General features: G+C 39.4%; 2 protein-coding genes and 1 long non-coding RNA gene across 5 annotated transcripts in view; 1 reads left to right on the top strand and 2 right to left on the bottom strand.

Moving 5' to 3' along the window:
- Nucleotides 1–106: 106 nt before the first annotated feature.
- Nucleotides 107–15619, bottom strand: LOC128029027 (uncharacterized). Of its 2 annotated transcripts, none has more exons than XR_008187292.1 (3): nucleotides 15252–15619; nucleotides 13809–14152; nucleotides 107–699 (listed from the first exon to the last, which is right to left on the bottom strand). It is a non-coding gene; the product is annotated as an uncharacterized LOC128029027 (long non-coding RNA). The 2 variants fall into 2 exon arrangements; XR_008187293.1 differs by lacking the exon at nucleotides 107–699 and adding an exon at nucleotides 4847–6231.
- Nucleotides 15620–16625: 1006 nt separating this feature from the next.
- Nucleotides 16626–19821, top strand: LOC128029025 (growth hormone secretagogue receptor type 1-like). The gene is made up of 2 exons (XM_052616475.1): nucleotides 16626–17696; nucleotides 18333–19821. Exons 1-2 carry the CDS (start codon nucleotides 16919–16921, stop codon nucleotides 18635–18637), a joined length of 1083 nt encoding a protein of 360 aa, XP_052472435.1. The 5' UTR covers nucleotides 16626–16918; the 3' UTR covers nucleotides 18638–19821.
- A 1348-nt stretch (nucleotides 19822–21169) lies between these two features.
- Nucleotides 21170–26037, bottom strand: part of LOC128028986 (fibronectin type III domain-containing protein 3B) — a 124510-nt gene continuing 119642 nt past the window's right edge. For both annotated transcript variants that reach the window (XM_052616414.1, XM_052616422.1), the window contains exon 26: nucleotides 21170–24723. In XM_052616414.1, the coding sequence (XP_052472374.1) occupies nucleotides 24412–24723 (312 nt within the window). In that variant the 3' untranslated portion in view covers nucleotides 21170–24411. The remainder of the gene's footprint in view (nucleotides 24724–26037) is intronic.

Below are 26037 nucleotides of genomic sequence, written 5' to 3' on the forward strand. Positions count from 1 at the left end.
ACCAAGCAATTTTAGTCGACTAAAATAAGACTAAAATTAAAACAAATCAGATGACTAAAACTTGACTAAAACTAAAAAGAATTATAGTCAAAAGACTAAGACTAAAACTAAATTAAAATTTCGTGTCAAAATTAACACTGATATATATATATATATATATGATAATATAATTAATGTTGAAAATAGTTTTGCTGCTTAAAGGGTTAGTTCACCCAATAATTTTAATGCTGTTTTACTCACCCCCGAAGCATCCTAGGTGTATAAAAAGAAGTAAAATAAAAGGCGTCCATCCATAAAATAACTTTTTTCTTATGGATGGGCACTTTTTATTTAACTTCTTTTGGACTGAAGCAATGCAACACACTGACTGCAATGATAGAGCTTGAAAGATCAAAGACAATTTTTTATATAACTCTGACTGGATTAATCTGAAAGATTCAATTCGCTTTTTACGATACAAATCATTGCAAAGCAACTTTACAGAAAATTAAGTTTCTACAATATTTAGTGGTGATTAGTTTATGAAAAATGTATACAAGACATAGTCAACCAGAGGATGAACACTATTAACAGCAATTATAATGTGATTGCATAGTAAGTAGCTATATTTGTTAGTTCTGTATGTTGTTTCAGGGTTAGCATCATCTGAGGTCCTCTGAGGGGTTGGCATCATCTCTTCTCAGGTGTTCTGGATCCAGACTGGAGTTTGTGTAAATCAAACAAAACAGAGAAACATATAGAGACATCATTAGCATAGCTGCTGTTCCTACAAAGTAAAATGAATTAGTTTAACCCAAGCTAAAGAATAAGAATGTGATTTGATCAGATACAACTGCATTCATATATTATGAGATGCATTATTTGAATGCTTGGCGAAAGAGATGTGTTTTTAATCTAGATTTAAACAGTGAGAGAAACTGAACATTATCAGGAATGCTATTCCAAAGTTTGGGAGCCAAATGTGAAAAAGCTCTACCTCCTTTAGTGGACTTTGCTATCCTAGGAACTACCAAAAGACCAGTGTTTTGTGACCATATGGAGCGTGATGGATTGTAGCGTGGTATAAGGCTACTTAGGTACGTAGGAGCTAAACCATTAAGGAAATTATAGGTAAGTAATAATAATTTATAACTAATACGGAACTTAATAGGTAGCCAGTGCAGAGACTGTAAAATTGGGGTAATATGATCAAATTTTCTTGACCTGGTAAGGACTCTAGCCGCTGCATTTTGGACTACCTGTAGCTTGTTTATTAAAGGATAACCGCCTAGAAGATGACCGCCTAGAAGTGCATTACAATAGTCTAGTCTAGAGGTCATAAATGCATGAACGTAACGTATGTGGTGTGAAGCAGCACAGACTCATTGTGCTTTCACACAGGACGCATTTGCAGTCCGCTACTGATTTGCAGCTGTTTAAGCCACAAAACACAACATGTCCATTATTTTGATATCAAATCGTGTATAAAAAAAGAAGCATTTTCAGCATTGTGATATTCTTTCATCACAGTACAGTAACAATCTTTCATAGACATATTTAAATTCAAATATAAACAACTTATTATTCATGCATTTGACTGCTAGGTTTTTAAATAAGTTGCTGAAACAAGCTGCAAGACATTTAAAAAATAGCATTTAGCCTACTTTTCTTGTTAGGCTATCACAAACATTCAAAATTAAAACTCGCCAGTAACAGAAACAGTCGACTCTCGTGCCTTTTGTAGGACCCGTCACTTATTTTCGTCATGAAGCTTGCGTCCGAAGCATGATATTGAGCTAGAGGATGCAGTGTTTCATTCCCTCTCAGGGAACAATGGTTACATTCGTAACCAGAGACGTTCCCTGTCAAGGGAACTTCGAACTGCGTCCTCTTAGGTGACACTATGGGGAACAGTATACCCACGCCGCCATGCTGAGGGGAGTGCAGGCCAGAATCATGGCAAATACTAAGTACCAACTCTACCATTTCACTGGGAGTCACCCCTGGGACGGTTCGACGGCTGTCCATGACATTATCCCTTATGGCCAAATGCCTAAGCTACATACCCAACTTACCTTTAGGGCCTCGGCCCAGGGTAGAGCTGAAGGCTTGGAATCATGAAAGATTCCTTTAAAGGGATACGGCTAAGAACCTAGCATGTTCTTTATCAAAATCTTGCCTGTCACACAGGGGCTACCACTAGCTTTCGCAAAAACTTGCCCAAAGAGCTGTCCCAACAGTTAGTAGCAACACCCATTTCTAGATAGGTATCAGAGGATACCTGGGTGGAGTGACGCCCAAGATGAATGGGGCTTTAACCGACTCAAGAAAGGGCACGAAGCAGCTGCGCGAAGCCCTCACCATATAGGATTTTAGAAAGAACGCAGAGTACTAGCATGCAAACTTACCACAATGTGGATTTCAGAAAATGCGCAAAGACTTCACGTGCACACTTACCATAGCATGGATTTACAAATACTGTTCTAAGGAGGGGCTCTCGTGGCACTCTGATAGAGCAGCTCGTAGATGGAATGGCCCGGGAGCAGAGCAATTGGAGAAAGAAATGTACAGATGAAGCCTCGGCCACGCCTGTACCATGGCGTCCAGCCCCAGTGGAGCTGGATGAGTCAGAGGAAGCCAGAGGGGATAGTGCGATGCTCTCTCAAGCCGCAAAACCGATCCACCCAAGTCTGGCCAACCTCTCCAACTCTGCATCATCACCTTGATACGAAGGTGCCATTCCCCGAGCCTCAGCCCCTGCCTCAGCAGGATGTCTGCTCTCACAGTGCGTCTCAAAAACAGTATGTAATACTGGAGCGTTCTGTTGAAAAAAACTAGAATTCAGTCTCCTATGAGAGGAGGACTCCGAGCTCAGAGTAGCACGCTCATTTTCCTTTGGAAAAGGGGAGCGCTGCAAAACTACCACGAGAATTGTCCACACAGCCCCTTATGTTGAGGGAAGCGATGCTTGAGGTGTATAACAAATACACACTGGTTGAATGAAGCCCAAGGAACCCAGGGCTAATCATCTTAAGAAAGGAAACGAAGCGGAGCGCGGAAATCCTACCGTATAGGATTTCAGAAAGCACACTTACCACTTACGTGGATTTCAGAAAGTGCGCAGTCTTGCGTGCACACTAACCACTTACGTGGATTTCAGACAGTGCGCAAAGTGTTCACATGCACACTAACCACCATGTGGTTTTGAGAAAGTACACAGGCTTAGCGTGTGTACTGAAAGGTTCCTAAGCATCGCAGAGGCGCTGGATCGCACAGGAGAGGCCAGTTCCAATTTTCCAAACCTTAAGCGAGGGGAGCATCACCTGAGGCAGTACATACAGAAAGACTTCTGTAACTACCACCTCCACCTTCCCATTGGACGTCACTAAGCGGCCAGGAGACCCCTCAGGGTGACCTGGCCGGACATCCTGCCGGATGCGCCAAGTGGCAAGGTGGCCCCTCAGGGTGACCTGGCCGGACATCCATGCAATTCCCTGCAGTGCTGTGCCAGTTCTGACGATCAGCCAGGCTTCTTGGGAGGGGGTGTGGGATGGGCAACCGCAGAGCGCTTGCTTCCCACATGCGGGTCTCACTCCGTGGTGGGTGTCGTGCCCCGGGTGGGGGAAACCCACGCGGCGCGGCCGCCTGCCGAAAACCAGAGCACGAGGCCGGAACTGAGCACTGTAAAGGAAACTCACAGAGTTTATTAGTAGACATATAACAATGATAGTTTGCTCTTACTGTTTTGGTCGTTTCTCAGATGCATGCTTCAAACAAAACAGTCAATGAAGATGAAGAAAATAAGTGACGGGTCCTAAGGGCGCGTATTTATAGTTGCGCCGGTAGTGACGTCAGAGGCTGTCACCGGCCAACACGTTGGCGTTTTTCAAAGTATGCTTCAGACACGGGTCACAACGAGGTGTTCCCCATAGTGTCCCCTAGGAGGATGCAGTTCGAAGTTCCCTTTACAGGGAAATTTGTTTTTCTGCCTCTATAAAAGTGCATATATAATGTTGCCTTGTTTCTCTAAAGCTACTCTTTTTCTTGTTTTAAATCTAGCCAAAACTCATGTGTTGCGTGTGAAACACAGTAGGCTTTAATTAGTATACATTTATTGTGAAATCACTGCATTTCCCTGTCAATCCATGTTAATTTTTACCGCGAACAATGTGCTGTCACTTTAATTCAGTGCATGCAGCACTGTAGCCCCTGTGTGACAGGCAAGACTTAGTATAAAATGCTAGATGCTTAGCCGTATCCCTTTAAAGGAATCTTTCCTGATTCCAAGCCTTCAGCTGTACCCCAGGCTGAGGCCCTAACAATTAATTTGGGTATGTAGCTTAGGCCTTTGGCCATAAGGGGTACTGTCACAGACAGCCATCTATATGTCCCAGGGGCAACTCCCATTGAAATGGTAGAGTTGGTACTTAGTGTTCGCCATGATTCTGGCCTGCACTCCCCTCAGCATGGCGGCACAGGTATACTGTTTCCCATAGCGACCCCTAGAGGACGCAGTTCAAAGTTCCCTTGAAAGGATCTCCCTTGAAAGGATGTTCCTTTGAAATCTCCCTCCCGTGGTGCGGACGCAAGCTTCAGGTGAAGTAGTGAATGACGTGTTCTCCTGTTTATAGTCTATATGCCTGTTTATAGTCATGCTGGTAGTGATGTCAGATGCTTTCACCGGCCAACTCGTTGGGTGTTTTTTCAATGTATGCTTCAGACACGGGTCACAACGAGGTGATCCCCATAGCAACCCCTAGAGGACGCAGTGTCTCGTTCCCTACTCAGAGAACCATGGTTACATTCGTAACCTAAGACGTTTTCATCTTGCCACTTTCTTGGTAAATAAAAAAATTTTTTACACAAATTATTCTAAATGGATTTATTGCGTTTTGGAAACAAACTCTTCATATATTATTAATAAAATGACATGTAAGGCAATCAGTATTTTTACAGTACAAGCTGTGTAAAGTACTGTTTACAAAGTCTCATGCAAGAGCTCTGACGTCTGACAATGCTAAAATGACAAGCAACATCTCCACGACTTGGAGTTGAAAAGGTCAAACCAACTTATCTCCAGGCTGCTCAGCAGTCAGGGCCATAGTTTACACTTGGAGCAGATTGTTCTGCTCTACAAACAAACTGCAAGCACTTTCCTGAAACCCTTCCTCTCCAAAAATCCATCTATGTTCCATGTTGAGGAGAGTTCCACTCCACTGTGTCTAAATGGGTTAATCACTGAAGAACAAGAGCAAGACACCACACTAAAGGACATCCCAGCATATCTGATGCTTTGTGGCCAACAAAGACAGAGAAGACAGACCTCTGTGCACCATAAATAATTTATATTTTCAATTTTCTACCTCTGGTCTATGGAATCTGTAATAATTACCACAGCAGGGTGTAACAGAGCGGCCATACCTTTGCTAAAATGGCAGGCACTGCCATTTATCACAGACACAAGCAAACATCTCTGTCTCTCTCAAACACAAAACAATACCAGCTCAACTGTAGACCCTTGAGTGTATGTGTAAAAGTAAGAAATAAAAAGAGAGACAGTGCAATGTAAGAACAGAGATTAAGAGAAAAGTGACAGTTTAATAGCATTTTCAGGAGCAAAGACCACAACACAACCAAATATGTAAATACATCATTTATTGTTCAGAATGTTAGGGATGAGTTGGAAGAGGATGAAAATGTAGGATAGGATGATGGTCAGGTTGCTCTGGGCATCTTGAATTGATGGCTCAGAGAAACTCGGGATGGGGGTTCCTAATTGGTGAGTTTGCTTCTTTGAAGTGTGAAGATGTACAGGAAGTGGATAGAAGGATTGAATGTAGAGGAGTTGGAGTGAGTTCTGAGCATCGTAGGATGCCGAAGAATGCTAATGAGAACATGAAGTCTAAAGTTTGATCAGTCTCTGAATTTGGATAGCATGATCCTATGAGATTATGCAGAAAAGAAGTAGGTTAGTGGTAGGCGTTTGGTGGTTTGGCATAGGTTCTTGTTTCATAGGCCTTTAACAGGCTTGGATGTGTGAGAATAAGAGATAGCAGAGCAATTGTTGCCTGTGGTTAGTTTATAGAAAAAGTATATTCCTGATAAGTAGGCTTGAAAAGAGCACATTCAGATATTTTAAGAAATTAAGTTCCAAAGGCAGCATGTCGGTTGATGGAAAGGAACTGATAGAGGGAACTGGTGAGCTTGGCGCTGTTCCAGCCAGAGAGGTAAACTGAAGCACGCTCTGGATTTCTGAAAAGAGAAATGAGACAATGAGTTGGCTATGAGAGTAGGAATTGCTCAGAGTAGGAATAGCGGTCAGGCAGATATTAGGTGAGCCTGCACATGTTGCATAACAGCAGAACACAATTTACCTTGTTTATAATTCTAACGTTCACTGCATTGTCCGAATGGAGAAAGCGATTGACTGCGGACTAAGGTAACTGAACTTGAAGGTTGTTCAGAGGGAAACCATCGCCCACCGTAATAGCCATCAAAGCCTATTGAGTGTGCTGCATCAGTATAGTTGGAAGGCATCGAGATGAGAGATATAGTTGATATACTGTAGAGATAGAAGATGCTGCTCTGGGATGGGAGGAATTGCTGCTGGAGGCGCATTTCCATTTGCATACATCATCTAATATGACTGTTGTGGAGAGATAAAATGGCTGCTGCTTTAGACAGAAGGTTGTACAAGAAGGATTTTCTTTAAAGAATTAAGGATGATGCCTAAAACTCGATGGTGGTATACCTCATCCTCACCCTGAGGTTTTCTGCTCTGAAAATGGAATTCTGAGTTTGATGAAAACCTTGATTAGTGTGGAAATCCTTATCCCGGTAGGTGCAATGGAAGTGTTATGTTAGGAAGTTGCCCAGAAGGTGAAGGACTAAAGGGAATATGTGGTTGTTGGTGAAATCCAGTTTTGTGTTTTGGAGAGAAAGTCGAAATTCCCGGGTCTGCTTCTGCAGCCGAAGGTGAGGCATACAGTGCAGTAATAGGGCCCTTTCCAGAAGACTCAGAAGGATCGCAAAAAATCTGGATGGATGGGCAAGACTTTGAAGGCATTGGTGATATCAGCCTTAGCAGGCTGAGCTCAATGGACTTCTAGATAAATTAGTTTGAGGGTGCTTAGGAATAACTGAAGAGGGTGGAGCTGCAGCGGATAACCAGTTGAAACTGTAGTTTTGCTTGAGAGGGATGGTTGAGGTTATAATAATTGAGCATGCTTAAGATAAAGAGTAAGTCGAGAGTGCCCCATTATGTCTCCTGGCTGAACTGCAGTAGACAACCTTTGGCTAAAATTTTTGAGCATAGAGCTGCTGAGGTGGGAGGAGGGCAATGAGCTACTGAGGCTGCCCGAGTAGGTGGTGTAGCTGGCTAAGTATATGGCCTCTACTGCCATCCAAAGGCAAAGCGCAGTAACTACACATCTGGTCAAAACTGAATTAAGTCCTAAAATGGGTTTTGTGACATCTTGTGATTAGTCTCCTGGTTCAATTTTGTCCCATTTCAGAGAAACGAGAGTGTCAAAATTGCAGTAACTACAAAATCCAAACTAATACCAAGGCAAACCACAGTAAGTGAAGTTACTGTGTTCTGGCTTTGTTTTCCTGTTAGAGACCACAGATACTATGTGGTCTGCCTTGGTATCCTGTGGTAAATAATGGTTGAAATGGTTGCATTTAAATGCAAATATCCAAAGACGTGTAGATACCAAAATATTAACTCTTAGCAAGGCAGATTACAGCTTTATAATCAGTTAACATTAACTAGCCAGCCGCTAGCAAACTAAACAGTCTACCTGCATTGCTTCATATCCACTCTGACAACGTTATAATAATCTTTTTTTTTTTTTTTTCTGAGAAAATGTTATACACCTTGTATATTGTATAACTGCAGATATGGACGTGGTACAGTACACATGTTTTGAGCATCCCTTATTCTGTCCTTTATTTTCCTATAAAGAATCACAATGATCCCTTATTTTCCTTTATGGCATCCCTAGTGTTATTGCTAGGAAAAGTTGAAATTGTGTGGATTTTAGCTTCTTGGTCTGTAATTGATTACTTTTTAAATAAAATGAGCTTAACTCTTTCTGGTGAAAGGAACATTACGATAAGAGATCTTAAGGCTTACTACGGAGTAATTTTAACATTCACAACATGCAAACACCAATAAAACTATTAAAGTTATTAAAAACAGAAGTATTAAGAAACACAAAAATAACTAGTCTGATTTATTTTGTAGATACTGCACATTTCTTTTGGAATAGTGTTTCAGTTGTATAAGGTCACATCAATGGTCATGGTTTTTATTTATAAAAAAAATTAATCATAAAAAGCATTTAAATTAATGCATTGCCACTAATTTGCCCACAACATGTTTGACTGGCTGATGTAAAAACTTTAAAAGCATTTTTCTCAGTTTCAGTGTTTGTGTAGTTACTTCACTTTGCCTTTGTAGAGCAGTGTAGATGGCAGGATGAAAGGGTGTTGATGGAAGGAGGTGAAAAATATATATATATAGACCTGTTGGAAAATAATTGTAGGTTGAAGGAGTTTTATGTTTTTGAGGAGTTTTTGAGAATTATTATGAAACATGAGAGCCTTATTGCTGTAAAATGGCTGAAGGCAGGGTGGAAGAATGGATGTTAGGATGTTTTTGAATGGGGGGGGGGGGGGTTGAGGATGAGAGGGTATTGGTGGAGGGAGGAGGTATAATGAGGGAGGGAAGGAAGGAGGGAGACAGTGAGAAAGTGAGGTAGAGAGAGAGTGAGAGAGCAGCAAAGTATGGAGAGGGGTGGAGAATATGAAGCTATTGAATAGTAGTATATTTCAATTTAATTCCATCTTATGCTATTTTCATGGCAAACAATTAAAATACAAGCATAACAAATACAATAAAACCTCTTAAAAATTCTACAACTTTCTAAGTAGCTATTGAGAATTATTAGAGACACAAGGGCCATATTGCTGTAAATGGCTAAAGGAAGGGTGGAAAAATGGATGTTAGGATGAAAGGATGTTTTTGAGTGGGGAAGTATTGAGGATGAGAGGGTATTGGTGAAGGGAAGGGGTAGAGTGAGGGAGGGGAGGAGGGATGGACAGAGGGATGACCTTTTGGAAATAGAATTGGAGGTTGAAGGAGACAAGGCTGGCATGTGTGAGATAAGGTCCCAAGGGACACTGAATGGGCGTATTGAATTTAGAAGTAGCTACGGATAATTATTAGAAAACAAGGAGCCGTATTGCTGATTGTTTGTTGTTTATTTACTTATTAAGCCATTCCAGCATATGTGGCTATATTTCAAAGCGAGGACCAGTTAATACATAAATCAATCCGTACACAAGTCTGTTATACATACGAGGTGGAGGAAATTTTTTGAATGTTCAATTTAACCATCTTCAACCGTCTTTGGGCTGTTGGCCGTACTGCTGTAATCAGCTGAAATCAGCTGAAGGGAAGGGTATAGGAATGGATGTTGAAATGAAAGGATGTTTGTGAGTGGGGTTTTATGAGCAAACTGTGAGCATAGAGAAGAGAAGAATTTTGGGAGAGATCAGACTGAGCGAGTGCAGGTGGAATTACTTTGCTTCCCTGCCACTAGGGGGAGCTGCTGTCTGATGCTGTGGAGGATAATTTCTCATGACGTCAAGTGTGACGGAGAGTGACCGTTTCTCAATACCAAGTACGCATAGTTCGATCTTCGCAAGTCTGAGTCCCGCTCTCTCTCGCGAAGACTACGCTCAAGTGACTAAAATTGTAATTCATCGTCTGGCCGCTAGAGGCTGGCTCCGAAAGGGAGTCAGTCTCATAGTCTCCCCAAGTTAAAATGCCCAACTTTACAGCAGAAAAAAAACAAACATGTTTACAGCATGGTATAAAACATAGTTTTGGTCTATATATCTATATATCTATATATTTTTGCCCTTCGTGACAACTGTGAGGGGGATTAATTTTTTTGAACTCATCCGTTTAAATTATATTAAGCCTTAAAGTTTTGCATAATTTAGGCCATGGACACTTGAGTGACAGGTGAATTGCTGCCACTATCACCGCAGCAAAGCTAAGTGGGTGTGGTTTAAGCAACCAGCTCCTACCTTTTTGCCCATTTTTGATTAGTCGCTAGTAACATGCGCCGACTTGCTGCCAAGATGGTGATGACCAGCCCCGCCCACTTTGAGCTTTAAAAATGTCCATGTTTTTATACAGTCTATGGTGAGTGTGATTTTACCAAGTACAACATGTTCCTGGATCAACATCCTTGTTGATCCTGGAACAACATCCCAATCAACCAATCAGAATTGAAATCTAACTTTTCGGGATATATCTGTTTTAGGGTTACAGTCATTGTTAGGTACTTCTACACCAGTTAGTGGGGCCATACGCAAGTATACGCTGTATGACAAATAATGCAACATTTCATATAAATATCCTATTGCATATTGCGGAGTAATATCGCTCTACTAGAGCCACTAACAAACAGTTGTGAAATGCTTTGAACTCAGCACCGCGCGGTCAGGTGGTTCATGGAGCTATTAATGTGACAGTAATAAACTAGCTTACATTAAGGGAGTTAACTAGTTAACAGACAGCTAACTAGTTTGTGGGACAGACAGCTGTTTCACTATATTTGCAGCGATTTCTACAGTATTTTTCGGACTATAAGTCGCATCAGTCCATTCATAGAATGCTATTCTATATACTTGACCTTTATAAGTGGCGCACAAGATGCGATTACGAAGTGCCGTGCATTATAAGGTTTATGTTAGCCTATCCAGTTGAAGCCACTACAAAAAAAAGAAAAAGAGAACATCAATGTGGAGAAGATCTTCTTTACGTCAAAACTGAAACCAAGCCATTCACGCAGAAACACACATTTTCTAGAGGGACACTGTTGGACTCGCGTCTCGCACAAGAGAGCCGCATGTTTAGAAAGACATGTAAAATTCCAAAAAAACTTTCTTTTTAAATATCTCGAGACTTTATGGTGGGTTTTTGTTCCCCAATCCCACTGCATGTCAGGTTTTTAAATGAAAAAATGTATTCTGTGTGACTGGCTTTCCGCCCTTTTTATTTAACTATGCATGCATGACGCTGTTTTGTTTATAGTTCTTTAAGCAACTTAATCATAATTGGTTCATAAACATTTTTTTTTATATATTAATGTTGTTGTTTTTTCACAGTCATGTATTCTAATGCTTTGAATAAATGTGCATTAGTAATATTTTGCTCGATGCGCTCTCTTGAGGCCTCAGAAGAGAAGCAAAACGTTTTCTTTGCCATAACTGAAATTATGCATTTTAATCATATTTTCAAATCGAATTTAAAAAAATTCAAATTAAGTTGTTCAGCTATTTTGACAGCCCTATTGTGTAATAGGAAATAAAGACAAAAGTAAACAATTTGGTCGAATGTATGCAACAAAGTCAGCGTCGTAACGTATTATTAATAAATAAAAAATTTATTCTTTACTGTTAACTAGTTAACTCCCTTAATGTAAGCTAGCTTATTACTGTTACATTATCTAACAACACTGATCTAACTCTAGACCTATTTGACAACACACTGATAACTTAGGGTTGTCATTACAAGGAGGCTAAATGTTTACAAGGCTACAAAAATGTAAAAATATAGACAATAGTGGTCCATAGCGCTCACTTAAAAAAGAGAGAGAGAAAAATACAGGTGCATCTCATTAAATTAGAATGCCATGAAAAAGTTCATTTATTTCAGTAATTCAACTCAAATTGTGAAACTTGTTTAAATAAACTCAATGCACACAGACAGAAGTAGTTTAAGTATTTGGTTCTTTTAACTGTGATGATTTTGGCTCACATTTAGAGTTGTTCCGATTCCGATACTAGTATCGGAAATATCTCCGATACCACAACAAATTCTGGCATCGGCATCGGCGAGTACATGAACCCATATACCGATCCGATACCATTTTCTTAAAAAATACCTAGTTATGACCGCAAGCTTTGCCTAACTGCTGCACGGTTCTTCTTCGCTGCTCAAAATGCATTGAAAACACAGGAAGTTGTGCTGTGTTGCCACAAGCAACCCCTGTTTAGAGCAGCGAAGAAGAAATGAAAACGCGTTAGCAGCCCTGATCTATATATGACTGGATCACTCATCACATTCTAAACTGCCAAAAGACAGTGAAGCCGCTTCTATATTATAGATCAGTGGTTAGCAGTATGTCTCTGTAGTACCGGTAGTTACAGACTCTCAAGTATATTCAGTACCGGCAGCTGCGTTCAGTCGCTTCCGTGTAAGTCAAAGCGCAGGGCTCCAGACAGTAGCCGAATATATACTAGTGTCTGTGAATATTAAACTGCAAAATACTATTTAAATATTACTCCCGCAAAATCTACATCTCTGTGGGTGACTGGCACAGATGCGCGAGAGCTCGCTGTTTTGTAGTCTCTGCTGTGTGTCATGAGGACACGAACGCATAAACCGTCACTTCATGAGAATTTACCGTTTCATTTGAGAATACTGTCATATCATAAACACAGACACTCAAAGATCTTCATGGCAGCCCATTAAAATAAATGTTTGGTTTACATGAGTAAATTGACAATATATAAAGCTACTGTTGTAGCCTACAGTAATAATAATACGTCTCTATAATAATAATAATTATGCCTAGATGGTTGCTTGTTTTTTACTTGTTTTGTTGTAAAGAGATTATCTGATTAATAGATCTTTTTTTATATTCCTAGACTTATTTGTTGCAGTTTTTTTATACAGTTATATTGTAAAACTTAAATACCTTTTTTAGTTTGCGGTGTTAGATTTTTGGCTGCATTTGAAGTTCTTTTTTGCATATGAAAATAAATAATACTGTCAAATTCATGTTAGATAATAAAAATACTGTAATAAATACAGTAGTTCACCATGTATTTGTTCATGTTTTATTGAGGGATCTGTCTGAAGCACACCATAAAAAGAATTCTAGCAATTTACACAGGGCTAGTAGTATATACAGCTGTATATACAGATACACACCCAGGTATCGGATCAGTACTCGGTATCGGCCGATACCCTGAGCCCAGGTATCGGAATCGGTATCGGGAAGAGAAAAAGGGTATCGGAACATCTCTACTCACATTTAACAAAAACCCATCAATTCACTATCTCAACTAATTATAATATGGTGACAGTCAGCTAATCAACTCAAAACACCTGCAAAGGTTTCATGAGCCTTGAAAATGGGCTCTCAGTTTGGTTCACTAAGCTACACAATCATGGGGAAATTATCCTGCACAGCATCAGACAGCAGCTCCCCCTAGTGGCAGGCAAGACGTAATTCCACCTGCACTCGCTCAATCTGATCTCTTCCAAAAATGTTCTCTTCTCTATGCTCACAGTTTGCTCGTAAAACCCCACTCACAAACATCCTTTCATCCCAACATCCATTCATATACCCTTCCCTTCAGCTGATTACAGCAATACGGCCCACAGCCCAAATACACGCAGGTTGGTGGAAGACTGCTGATCTGACAGTTGTCCAGAAGACAATCATCGACTCCCCGTAAAAGGAGGGTAAGCCACAAACATTCATAGCCAAAGAAGCTGGCTGATCACAGAGTGCTGTATCCAAGCATTTTAACAGAAAATTGAGTGGGAGGAAAAATTGTAGAAGAAAAAGATGCACAACCAACTAAGAGAACCGCAGCCATAATAGGATTGTCAAACAAAATCGATTCAAGAATTAAAGTGAACTTTACAAGGAGTGGACTGATGCTGGGGTCAAGGCATCACACACAGATGTGTCAAGGGATTTGCTGAACCACAGACAATGTCAGAGGCGTCTTACCTGGTATAAGGAGAGGAAGAACTGGACTGTTGCCCAGTGGCCCAAAGTCTTCTTTTCAGATCAAAGCAAGTTTTGTATTTCCTTTTGAAACCAAGGTCCTAGTCTGGAGGAAGGTTGGAGAAGCTCATAGCCCAAGTTGCTTGAAGTCCAGTGTTAAGTTTCCACAGTCTGTGATGATTTGGGGTGCAATGTCATCTTCTGGTTTTTGTCCATTGTGTTTTTTGAAAACCAAAGTCACTGCTCCCGTTTACCAAGAAATTTTGGAGCCCTTCATGCTTCCTTCTGCTGACCAACTCTTTGAAGATGCTGATCTAATTTTCCAGCAGGATTTGGCACCTGCCACACTGCCAAAAGGAACAAAAGTTGGTAAAATGACCATGGTGTTGGTGTGCTTTGACTGGCCAGCAAACTCACCAGACCTGAACCCCATAAAGAATAAATGGAAAATAAGAAACAAGAGACCAAAAAATGCAGATGAGCTGAAAGCCACTGTTAAAGAAACCTTGGCTTCCATACCACCTCAGCAGTGCCACAAACTGATCACCTCCATGCCACGCCGAATTGAGGCAGTAATTAAAGCAAAAGGAGCCCCTACCAAGTATTGACTACATGTACAGTAAATAAATAAAAAAAATGTTATATAAATATATAGGTTTTATGAAGTATTCTAATTTGTTGTGAATTGGTGGGAATTTGTGAAATGTGAGCCAAAATACAAACCAAAGACTTAAACTACTTCAGTCTGTGTGCATTGAATTTATTTAATACACAAGTTTCACAATCTGAGTTGAATTCCTGTAATAAATTAACTTTTCCACAACATTATAATTTATTGAGATTCACCTGTACATAGCTAGCTAGATTTATAGATATATAGCTCATTAAAATATAGTTTTTTTATATATATATTTCATAAACTTCAAACTGTAGTTTTAATATCGTAATAAATGACATGATATTACCTGCAACTAAATTTTTTACTGAATCTTGAAGGGTCAGAACAGTACTACACACAGTGCTGTTGCCCTCTAGTGGACAGTATTATAAATACTACTAAAAATGTATTCGTCCTTTTGAAACCTCATTCCATCCTATGCTAACTACACTTCCTCTCAAGCCTTTCATTGCCCTGTGCAATAAAGATTTGTATGCTGATTGTGATAACTTGATAACTGGGTTCAATATTACTGCAAATGACATAACTGTTGATATGTACTGACATTGGGGAAGAAAACAAATATAATGGAGACTTTGACCAGAGGCCACTGAAATACCCCACCTTAAAGTAACAACAACACCCATTTACAAATTACATACAGAAAATACACAAACTGTGACAATGAATACCTTGCTTGCATCTTTCATTAGAAAAAAGAGAGGGTAAATGCTGAGTTACTCCGACACTAAGAAAGAAAGAAAGAAAGAAAAAAAGAAAGAAATTACCTGTTATCCAGGCAATAGTTCGGTTGATGCAAGTTAGTTCTTGTACACACTGATGCTGGCAGTTTACTGAAGGCTTAAAATCAGCTCAATAGCAGCTGCTCAGTCCATTCCAGTCATAAATCTGGTTAATGATCTCTGCCTTATTTACCTTCCTCACAATATTCAGTCAACATCAAAATCACATTTGGATTAGATGCATTTCAGCTTTGGTCAAAGTTTACATGTCTTTATTTACCAGCAGGAGGGGAAAAGGATTAAACATTTTAAAGATATGAAGTCCTACAAATAGGCTACATATAAAGAAATTAAAGATATGAAGTCATACAAATCTTGTTCAAAGGTCACTTTGCAAATGATAACTTTTCATTAAATATATAAAAGAGCTTAATAAAATGAACAGGCTAGACGGAAACGTTACCTACAGATGGCAACTGCTTGAATATCGTAAATCGTTTTGGGGCCACATGCTACACAGATTAACGGAAACCAAACAGATATTGCACCAATCAGCTGTGAGAAACGTGACATGCTTCTGACGTAGAATTCACCCCCCCCCCCCCCCCCCCTCCAATTTAAAGCGCACTTGCCTTCTTTTTCATTTTTATGATAACCCCTTATTCCAGAGATATATATTTTAGTTAGACTGTTGGTCTGTCGACTATTAGAAATGTAGAATGTTTTAGACTGCATTATATCCTGTCACCCCATGATGGCAGTGTTCAACAAGTATTCATCTTCATTACATTTTCTACTTTTGTCTTTTAAATTACGCTTTCCCAGCTCACGCTCTATCCACGTTTGAATGATGACTCAACAGCATCATTAATGAAAGAGTCAGCATTCGCAGCTGACAGGCATCGCGCATTACGCGCGTCTCTCATCCTCCGCGAGGTGACTTCATCTCTCACCTTGTACACTTATCTTTCTTCCTAGACCAATGATGTCTTAAATAACTTCAAGACTAACGATTTTCTGTCCAATGTGGACAGATAACTGGGCAGTAAAAGCTGGATTGCCGTCCTTAAATCCTCTGAGTTTTCCTATCAGCTGGAACCATTTTTAAAATTAGACGTGGAACGGATGGTAAGGATGTGTCATGAGGACATTCATCTGACAACTACAATTCTGTAGAGTAATTCTGTCGGCAATTCTCTGTCAGTGCGCGTAACGCTTGCGCGCTACTAAAATTGCACCTCTGAAAGTTAGCCGTCAAATGTCAAAAAGACTTTTAAAAACAATTACATTTGTGTGAGTATATTTGTTATAGGTAACCCTAGAGTAAACAACGGCAGTTTTGTCGCAATTGTTCACGCGCAATGCTGAATGGAGAGAGCGGCGTTACTTTTCACAGGCGGACGCGACTGTTAGCGAACTTTTATTTGCCTTTTGTGGTTTCAGAAAAGTTGTTAGAAAACTATATATAAAAGAACATAGGTCTACTTTGAAGATACATTATAATTTTGGCGACTTTTAGGGGTCTTCAAGTCGTATTAGGAAGGTCAGTCCCTCCAAAACTACCACAATTCGCATCCTGCGGTACAGGCTGTATAAGTTCAATGATAAATGTTGAGCAGCCCTTCGCGCAGCACGATGGGGAGTCGGTGGGGAGACTGTCCTCCCCGAGCTCTCTCTCACAGGAGAATCTAGACGCTCCATGATCTCTCAGCATGCCTACCTGGACGAACCGGTCCAACTGTTCCTTCAACTGCAGTTGGGATGAGAACGCGACATACTGGGGATTCGAGCACCCGGTCAACATCTTCCCCGTCCCAGTGCTAACCGGGGTCACCGTCACCTGCGTGCTCTTCTTCTTTGTTGGTGTAACGGGGAATCTCATGACCATTTTGGTGGTGACCAAATACAAGGACATGCGAACCACCACCAACTTGTACCTGTCAAGCATGGCCTTTTCGGATTTATTTATTTTTCTCTGCATGCCCCTGGACTTGTACAGAATCTGGAGGTACCGACCTTGGAATCTCGGCAACATACTTTGTAAACTCTTTCAGTTTGTGAGCGAGTGTTGCACGTACTCGACCATTCTGAGCATCACTGCTCTCAGTGTGGAGAGATACTTTGCTATTTGTTTTCCTCTTAGGGCAAAGGTAGTCGTGACCAGGGGTCGCGTGCGCGGGGTCATATTGGTCCTCTGGATAGTATCCTTCTTTAGTGCAGGACCTGTGTTTGTGCTCGTCGGGGTTGAGCACGAAAACGGGACAAACTCGTGGGATACTAACGAATGCAAAGCGACGGAATATGCCATTAGGTCTGGGCTCTTAACAATTATGGTTTGGGTCTCCAGCATCTTTTTCTTTTTGCCTGTGTTCTGCTTAACTGTTCTGTATAGTCTCATCGGCCGAAAGCTCTGGAAGAGAAAGAGGGAGACGATTGGGCAAAACGCTTCGAGTCGGGAAAAAAACAATAGACAGACAGTGAAAATGCTGGGTAAGTGCCCGGTTTCACAGCAACATCACGTAGCCGCGATTCAATTGTTTATCATTCGCGCACTTTACGCACAAGCGCACCTGTTACGCAGGGGATGCGCTTGGCACAAAAAATTGTGTTGGTAGCGAAGCTAAAAAGATACGTGAGGGAGAATAGAATGCTGATACATAAAATTTTCGTAAAGTAGTTCTTTGTTGTACAAATATAAGGGAGCAGGAGTCAATAATTATAATTGTACATTAAGAATAAAGATAGATAAAAAATGGAGACACAAATATACTTCTGTGTTCTAAAAGATGTTATGTTTTTTATTATTATTAATGAAAATGTTCATCATTTTAGTAAGGGAGAAATAGTTGACACAAAACCTTTATAAAATATTATGTCAACTAAAATCTACAAAAATACATATTTTTTTATTATTTAAACATTCATTAAAATAAAATTCTATTTAAATGTACATAATTGTATGTTAAGAAAAATGCTTATGTGAGCTTTCAGTTATAGTACACACGCGTGTTAAAGAGGCTCTTTTGATAGCATTTGTGCATGATTAATAATGTTTATTCTTGCTGCAACAAGGTGAGGAAACTGCTATTTCACCATTCGGTTACTTTTATTCCCTCTCTCTAACAGCTGTGGTGGTGTTTGCCTTCGTGCTCTGCTGGCTTCCCTTTCATGTTGGACGTTACCTGATCTCCAAATCCACAGAGATGGGCTCTCCTGTCATGTCTGTCATCAGTCAGTACTGTAATCTCATCTCCTTTGTACTCTTTTACCTGAGTGCAGCAATCAACCCTATTCTGTACAACATCATGTCCAAGAAATACAGGATGGCAGCTTGCAAACTTTTCGTACTGCATCATAGCCCACGAATAAGCACATCAGCGGTCAAAGGAGAGACTTCCCCGTGCTGGACGGAATCCACTGCCAGCCTGTGACTGTCAAAAAGACTGTCTTCACCATGAACAGCCATTTCAGACCTCATCTACTGCTGCCACCGTGTTTGCAAGATGATATAGTTCCCTAATTAGACTTAAGATCCACATCCATATATCATACAGTGTTTGACAGATCAGGGAGTAGATTGGAAAGATTCAGTTCTTTAACAGCCATTCGTCCATCCAAGCTCAACATTTCATTACATACCTTGATGTTTTATAAAAAATAGAGAGATAAAAAGGAAGAGGATAAAAAGATAACTTCAGCTGCCTTAAATCTAAATGAAATCTGGAAGACAAAATGATCACTGTAGATACAGCAACCTTTTGCACCTGATGACAGGGACTGCAGAGGTGATGCCGTTCATTTGCATTGTGCCTGAATGCATGTCATGCTCCCTTAGCAAGTGCTTTCTCTTTTTTTATGTCTGTGTTCATAAGCCTCTGCTACAGAACTGAAGCAATACAGAGAATTCAAACACTTTGAAGAAAGTTAATTAAAAACAAAGAAATGTAAGTCAAAATGCATTCGTCCATTCAAGTACTCAAACATCATAAAAGCTGGCTTTTTTGTTCTCAGCGTTTCATGTGCTAAACTACAGGTACCAAATTAGCCAGTTATACAGAAGTTTAATTTAAAACCACTGCAATAAATGTTGTAACAGTATATTTGTATGTTAACAGGTCCTCTTACTACGGAGCCCCGCACATGACACACAGGAAAAAATATAAGGCTAAATCGTGTGTACGATTTATTAATTCGTTCCCTCAATGTAATAAAAATGGCAAACGATTACTATAGTGTTTCCTTGATTTACTATTGCGTTCACTCGATTTATAAATTGTGTGCACGATTTACTAATTCGTTCCCTCGAGTTGCTAAATCTTGCGCACAATTTAGCAAATCGAGCAAACGCAATAGTAAATCGAGGGAATGCAATAGTAAATTGAGGGAACGCAATAGTAATCGTGTGCACGTTTTAGTAAATTGATGGAACGAATTAGTAAATAGTGTGCACAATTTATTTATTTCTTCTTGCATGTCATGTGCGGGGCTCCGTATCTTACATCCCAAGTATCTGTTGTAGAAACTGCATGTGTCTTGTGCTCTAAATGATGTACAGTATAGAAACTTTAATATCTGTATATTGTAAAATATGTAAATATACCCGTATTCCATTGGATATCTGTTGTGTTGGAGGTTTCTTTTGTGAATGTTGGTATTGATGGTACACTACCAAAAGTTCTAGTACATTTCACAATAACAAAGAAACGTCAAGTAACAGTGAATTAAATGTGTGAAAAGTTTTAAAAGACTACATTTAGTTTTTCTCTATTATGTTTTTATGGCTGTCCTTTAAGTCACAAACAGATGGACAGACAGCTGGAATAATAATTAAATCTAGGACTATGTGGTCAATTACAAACTATAATGGCCTTTAAATAAATAATAAGTGAAAAGCAATGCAATGCTCATTTGAGATGCTCCCATTCTTCATCAGGGTCAGTGGATTTTGGGTTTCATGAAATGTTGTTTCAAATCCAATCCTGTGTCCATGTGCAAAGTCTGACTGTTGGTGTTTTATTGATGTCAAATGAAGGTCAGGGCCTCCAGACCGAAGAGAAAGAGAATAAAAGAGGAGAGCAGTTTCATAAATCAGTCGGATCACCTTATGAGGCAGAAGGTGATGCTGCAAAATGAGATTGTCTGTTCACACTTGCCACTCCTGTCTTCCCTCACCATAAAATATATAAAGAAGAACATACCACAGCCCTGATGGAGAGGGGGAGTGTAAATGCTCTTCAAAGTGTCAATTACAGGTCAGTTTCAAATAAATGTGCACCACAGTTGGACAAACAATCGACTTCAATTAAGAGACTCTTGCATTAAAAGTACAGGCTAATAAAAGTCAGATTTGAAGTAGTGACCGCAGTCAGTTTCCACAAACAATCTTCACTTGGTAAGAAAGTCACACACCGACACCAGTTGCACATACAAAACGGTCTATTTGTAAACTGCAACTGCTTTGGTAACACAAATGTAGCATTATTGGTCATGCCATAAAAATAAGCACTCTGCAATTGAGGCAGTCTGATTAAGTGTTTAAGATATTCTGTATGTATGATTTATTATTCATTATAAAGCTATTCATAATTTCACTTTACACTGGCTTGTTAACCTTTCTGTATGAATGAGTATCTGCTTCAACTGGTTCATATGAAGCACTTTTGCTGGTGGATGAAATTGGACTAGCAGCTTCGATGAACAACATCTTTCTACATCAGACACCTCGGCAGGACAGCATTTCCGTAATTCCTACTTGGTTGGTTTTTGAGAATAAGGACATGATATGAAGTTAATAATGTCAAATGTTGTACTAGATTATCAGTATTTGTACTCACTGCAAAGGGCTGTAATATTCATGTCATGCAAAAGACAAGAACCAAGTGACTGAGTGACTTCAGTCATAAGCTCTAACTTATATATATATGAAAGATTTATATCTCCAGTACAAAATACAGTCTGTCAGAAAAAATTAAAACATTTATTGGGTATAAATATATTACATACACGCTAAAGATACAGTTACGTCTTACATACATAGGGTAGTATTTGCAAAAAATCTATACATTAACATTGATATGGCAGTTTCTTTTATATTTATGCATATGAAATTGTCTAACATTTACAATACAAAAAAAAAAATATGACTTTAAAAAGTGTAGATCATGACAAGCCTGGAATGTTTCATATATTTTTCCTTGTCTTTTCTTTTTTTTTCTTTTCTTTTTTTTTTATAACAGTGAGGTAAAAATACTTTTTTTGGAAAATGGTTGAATACACTTACGGTTCTATACATTTCTCTGGGATGACTGAGAGCTGATCGATCTCCAAACATCATGTTCAAATTCATTTTCATATTTGAAACAGAATGGAAATAAAACAAAATAAAATGCAATATAAAAATACAAAACTGTACTTGGGCCACACAAAAATTATTATTATTTTTTTTCAATTTAACAAGGACCAGTATGAAAACAAACAAAAAATACTTAAAGAAAACAAAAAAAAATGATATTGCCAGTTAAGACCAAACACTATATTTATACAATGGGCATTTTTTATATATATATATAATAATGCACTCACTTTAAAAGGACGCCAAAGGACTTCCAAACTTTTTACAAAACATATGTGGGCCAGTTCTATAGACATTTCTGACTGCATGATACTCTCGATTTGAAAGCAATATCAACAATGACAAGGAAATACAGTTTAGCAAGATAAATCTAATAAAGATTAATATTTCGCTTTAAAAAGTGCTTCATTTCTGTTAGTTGTTGTCATAATATGTATCTATATATCTCTATATATAATGTCACTTGCCTCAAAACAGTTTGTTTTGCTTTCCTTTCGGTCTGAAACGGCATGTAAGATTTCACCTCAGAAAGATTACTCAAATAAATGGCACCATTTTCACTACCAAAAAAAGTGTAGTCACAGATGAAATTTAATTTAAATGTATGTTTTTCCTTTTCAAGAAATGATGTTCTAGTGTCACAAAGGATTGCTCAAGTAACCCTTTAAATAACAATAAAAAGTGACATAAAATTGGACAAGCCTCCGCTTTGGCGAACAGTAAGATTAACAGTCTTTTTAGCAATGCCAAATGTAGCTACACACACACAATTAAAAAATACAACAGATTAAACGTTTACTACAGTTCTCTATTAAGTCAATTAGCTGGAGTTCTGATAGGAGATGAGCAGGCGTTTGGTTATACAGAAATGTTTCAGCATGGTACATGCTACATGTTCCCAATTAATGAAAGACATAAACATAACCACAATTATGAATGAAAGGAATGCTGGCCTTAATCGTTAATCTACAATACATTAAAAAAAAAATTAACTGGAAAAAAAACATGCTACGACAAAGAGAGAGAGAGAGAGAGAGATAGAGAGAATAGTAAATAACTACATCTCTTAATTTCTTGAAAAATAAATAAATGAAGATTGCACTTTAGTTGCCATTTAAAGTACTGTATGCAATAGATAGTATAAATAACTCTAAAGAGTGATACCTTAATTTCCCATTAACTTTGGCAAAGGTATTCTGAGCTAGTAAACGATTTGCTTACGAACAACTGGAGCAAGGCACAGCTTAGGTGAGAAAACAACGCATTTAAAACTGCAGAGGCAGATACAACGGAATGACGCTACTGATGACTGCAGTATCAGAATCATTCGGCAACGTTTAGTGTTTTCGCAGCACCCTCTCAGAAACATAGTATCTACTTCTTCACCTCTGAAAAGTCCATGTCCCTGAGGTACAATACAGGCTGTCAGTAAAGGGGAATAAATCCTTCCCCATGTAGTTCTCATTTTTAGACACCTCTTAACTGTTCTGCAAGTGTAAGGTGGGAGGAACTCTTTGGATTGATGGGAACTGCTGGTTTGTACCTTTTACTTGGCTAAAGATGCACTGCAAGCACATCAGGCTGTTTTGGCATTGTGCAGCGGGTGGAGGAGTCCACTGCTGCTTTTGACAAAAAACTTGAAAGAGCACCTTAGAAATGTCCAACTGGCTTTCACGGATTCAAAGATGATGAAACATTCAACGTGTTGACACGTAAGGGCCAAAGACAGAACGAGACGGGCGAAGTCCCGAAGACCAACGCCATTCACAGAGTGACGGAACAGGCTATTTCGGTTTCAGGGCTACGCACTGGCTATTGTGACTCCAGCCATCAGCTGGTCCCTGCATCTACAGGCACCACACAGAGCCCCAAGTCAGTCTGAGAGGGCGACGTTAGCCTAGCCCAAGTCATTCGTGGGGCAGGAAGGCGAGGAAGTAGCCCTGTGTCACTGCACCTTAGGACTAGATGGCCAGAGAAAGAGGGTGTGTGGTGGCAAAGGGCGTCGTTACCGAACGTATGGCATGTCTAACTTCCCTCACCCTCGACCGCCACCACTACTGACCACAGGTAAAGCACCATAGATTGTGAACTGACACACTCCAAAAGAGAGATCTACTTCAAACTTATATTACAATAGCTCTATAGAATCTTATAGATTTAGATTTATATTTCTATATATTAGATAACTGATTCCGTTTGTAGGAAAAATAAACACAATAGCAGCATCACTTAAACCACACTTGGATTGCAATTTGCTTTGGCAGCTGAAACGCAGGGGGCTTTACAACAGCCTTACTATGGTAACGGTATTTCGTGTTTCTGAGAAGGATCATGGTGATGCGTACTGTGACGTACAAACTGTGAACATCGCGTGATTATGTATAAAAATCGGCACTGGGTGAACTGTGATCGTCGGTAATACATAATCATAAAGCTATGGCTGTGAAATAAATGCAGTGAAGCACACTTGGATAAAGTAAGGCCATGAATGTGGAGAAAAAAAACTATACATTTTTCTCCCACATATACGTACACTTAAAGGGATACAAAAACGAAGCATGCAAAAACAGGCCGTCGCGCAACTCTTCGTAAGGCTTGATGACGTGGTTTTGCTTCCCCCAGGAGTTCAGAGCAAATCCACATGCTGTAAAAGAATAAGTGACACAGCGATGCACAGGCAGGCTCGAAGGCATCAGAGAGCGAGAGAGGATAGGGGATGAAAGATAAGAAGAGAGCCTGTATAACATACTCGGCCTACAGTACATCGCTTCAGATGTTTACTTTAAGTGTTCGTGTTTCTCAAAATGTTTTTTTTTCCTTGGCTGGCTGCTGGTTCGGAGTTCCTTTTGATTTTCACTTCATGAAGAAGTATTCCACCACATAAGCGAGGAAGAAAGACAGGGCCGCGAAAGCCACGACTAAGGCCGCCGCGAATCGTTCGTCTGTCGTGAACATGCCGCTGGGCTTCAGGGTCTCGGCTGAGTTGAGCTCTCCGGGCAGCGCGAGCTCCGTACGCCGCAGGGTGAAGAGCGAGGATGGGCTGAGTGGGCCGCACAGCTCCTGCGTGCTGTCCTGACACCGGCGACACACGTACACACGGAAGCGATAGTCTGTGTTGTTCTGCAGGCCAGATATCTGGAAGGTTGTGTCTTCTCCCTTATATAACTGAAAGAGAGAGAGAACATCTGTGAAAAATATTGCTTAACATTATCAAACTAAGTAAAACATTCTACAATGTCCAACTGGACACCATCAGGAATTGTTTGTGTTCCGTGGTCAATACAACTAAAGCTCATTGCATCTATGGCGGTATGTCGACCACAGAAAAAAATTTCTGTAATTTCAACATTTCCAAATGATGTAAACTACGAAGGCCACTGTTTCTGTGGGTTAAAAGCAAAAATGAGAAGCTCTTGTTATCAAAGTAATTATATTTAACTAAAATAAAAAAAAAATAGAAAAAGGTTCCTTGAATAAATGTTAAGGCAATAAAATGAAACATAAAAAGTCAGTTTATCACCAGGAAACTACATAGATACAAAGTAATAAAAATGAACAAACAGTAAAATTACAAAAACTTTAACTGAAATTAAAATGAAAATATAAAAACAAATTATAGTTTAAATAAACTATAATAGTTTCTCAGTAACTAAAATAGCACTGCCTATAGTTTAATAATGGTGATGACTATAGGGGGAAGTCGTGGCCTAATGGTTAGAGAGTTTGACTCCTAACCCTAAGGTGGGTTTGAGTCCCAGGTAGGGATTTGCAGGTATCAAATTTTCCTGTTGCAATTAATTGTTCATGCTTTTATCACTGTATTGAAATTATTTTTTAAAAAAGTGCTCATAATACAGTATAACAGGTTAAATAACTTTTTTCTTATAACAAAAATAACTGAACATTTAAATACAATAAATATATAAAATATATAAATGTAAAAGTTTTGCACAGATTAAAGTGCAAAAGAACTATAAAGACCCATAGGTATCACTTTACAATAAGATCTCATTAGTTAACCATTAACATTCTCAATGAGCAATAGCTACATTTGCTACAGAAGTTATCTTTGTTAAAAAAAAAAATACAAGTCTTAGTTCATGTTAGCTCATTAAAGAACACAGTTTGTACTAAAATGGCAGCCAGTTATTTAATGTTCATACAGTTCTAATATATGTGTAATGTTTGATCGCTGTTGTTATTTAGTCAGGCGCCAGTCACACACCTATTGTTAGGACCCCGATGTCTAAAGGACCCGGATGCTGACGCAGCTTCACAGCAGATATGATCGCTATCATTATAACTAGCGTGTGACGATTCTAACGGTGATGATAATGCCAGTTCTCCCGCAATATTGAGTTATCGCATGTAACAACACTTAATTAAATATTGTTCCAGTTTGCAATGAGTGGTCTTTGAGTGGTGTGTGCATCTAGCTCCTTTTAAATGGACATCATCTAATTTAATTGTTCTGATCGG

Source organism: Carassius gibelio, chromosome A2 (assembly GCF_023724105.1).
Source record: "Carassius gibelio isolate Cgi1373 ecotype wild population from Czech Republic chromosome A2, carGib1.2-hapl.c, whole genome shotgun sequence".
Classification (NCBI taxonomy): Eukaryota; Metazoa; Chordata; class Actinopteri; order Cypriniformes; family Cyprinidae; genus Carassius; species Carassius gibelio.

Coding starts and splice junctions, on each gene's coding strand:
- LOC128029025 (XM_052616475.1), top strand. CDS start 16,919: ATGCCTACCTGGACGAACCGGTCCAACTGTTCCTTCAACTGCAGTTGG. Junction 17,697..18,332: donor ACAGACAGTGAAAATGCTGG/GTAAGTGCCCGG, acceptor TCTCTCTAACAG/CTGTGGTGGTGTTTGCCTTC.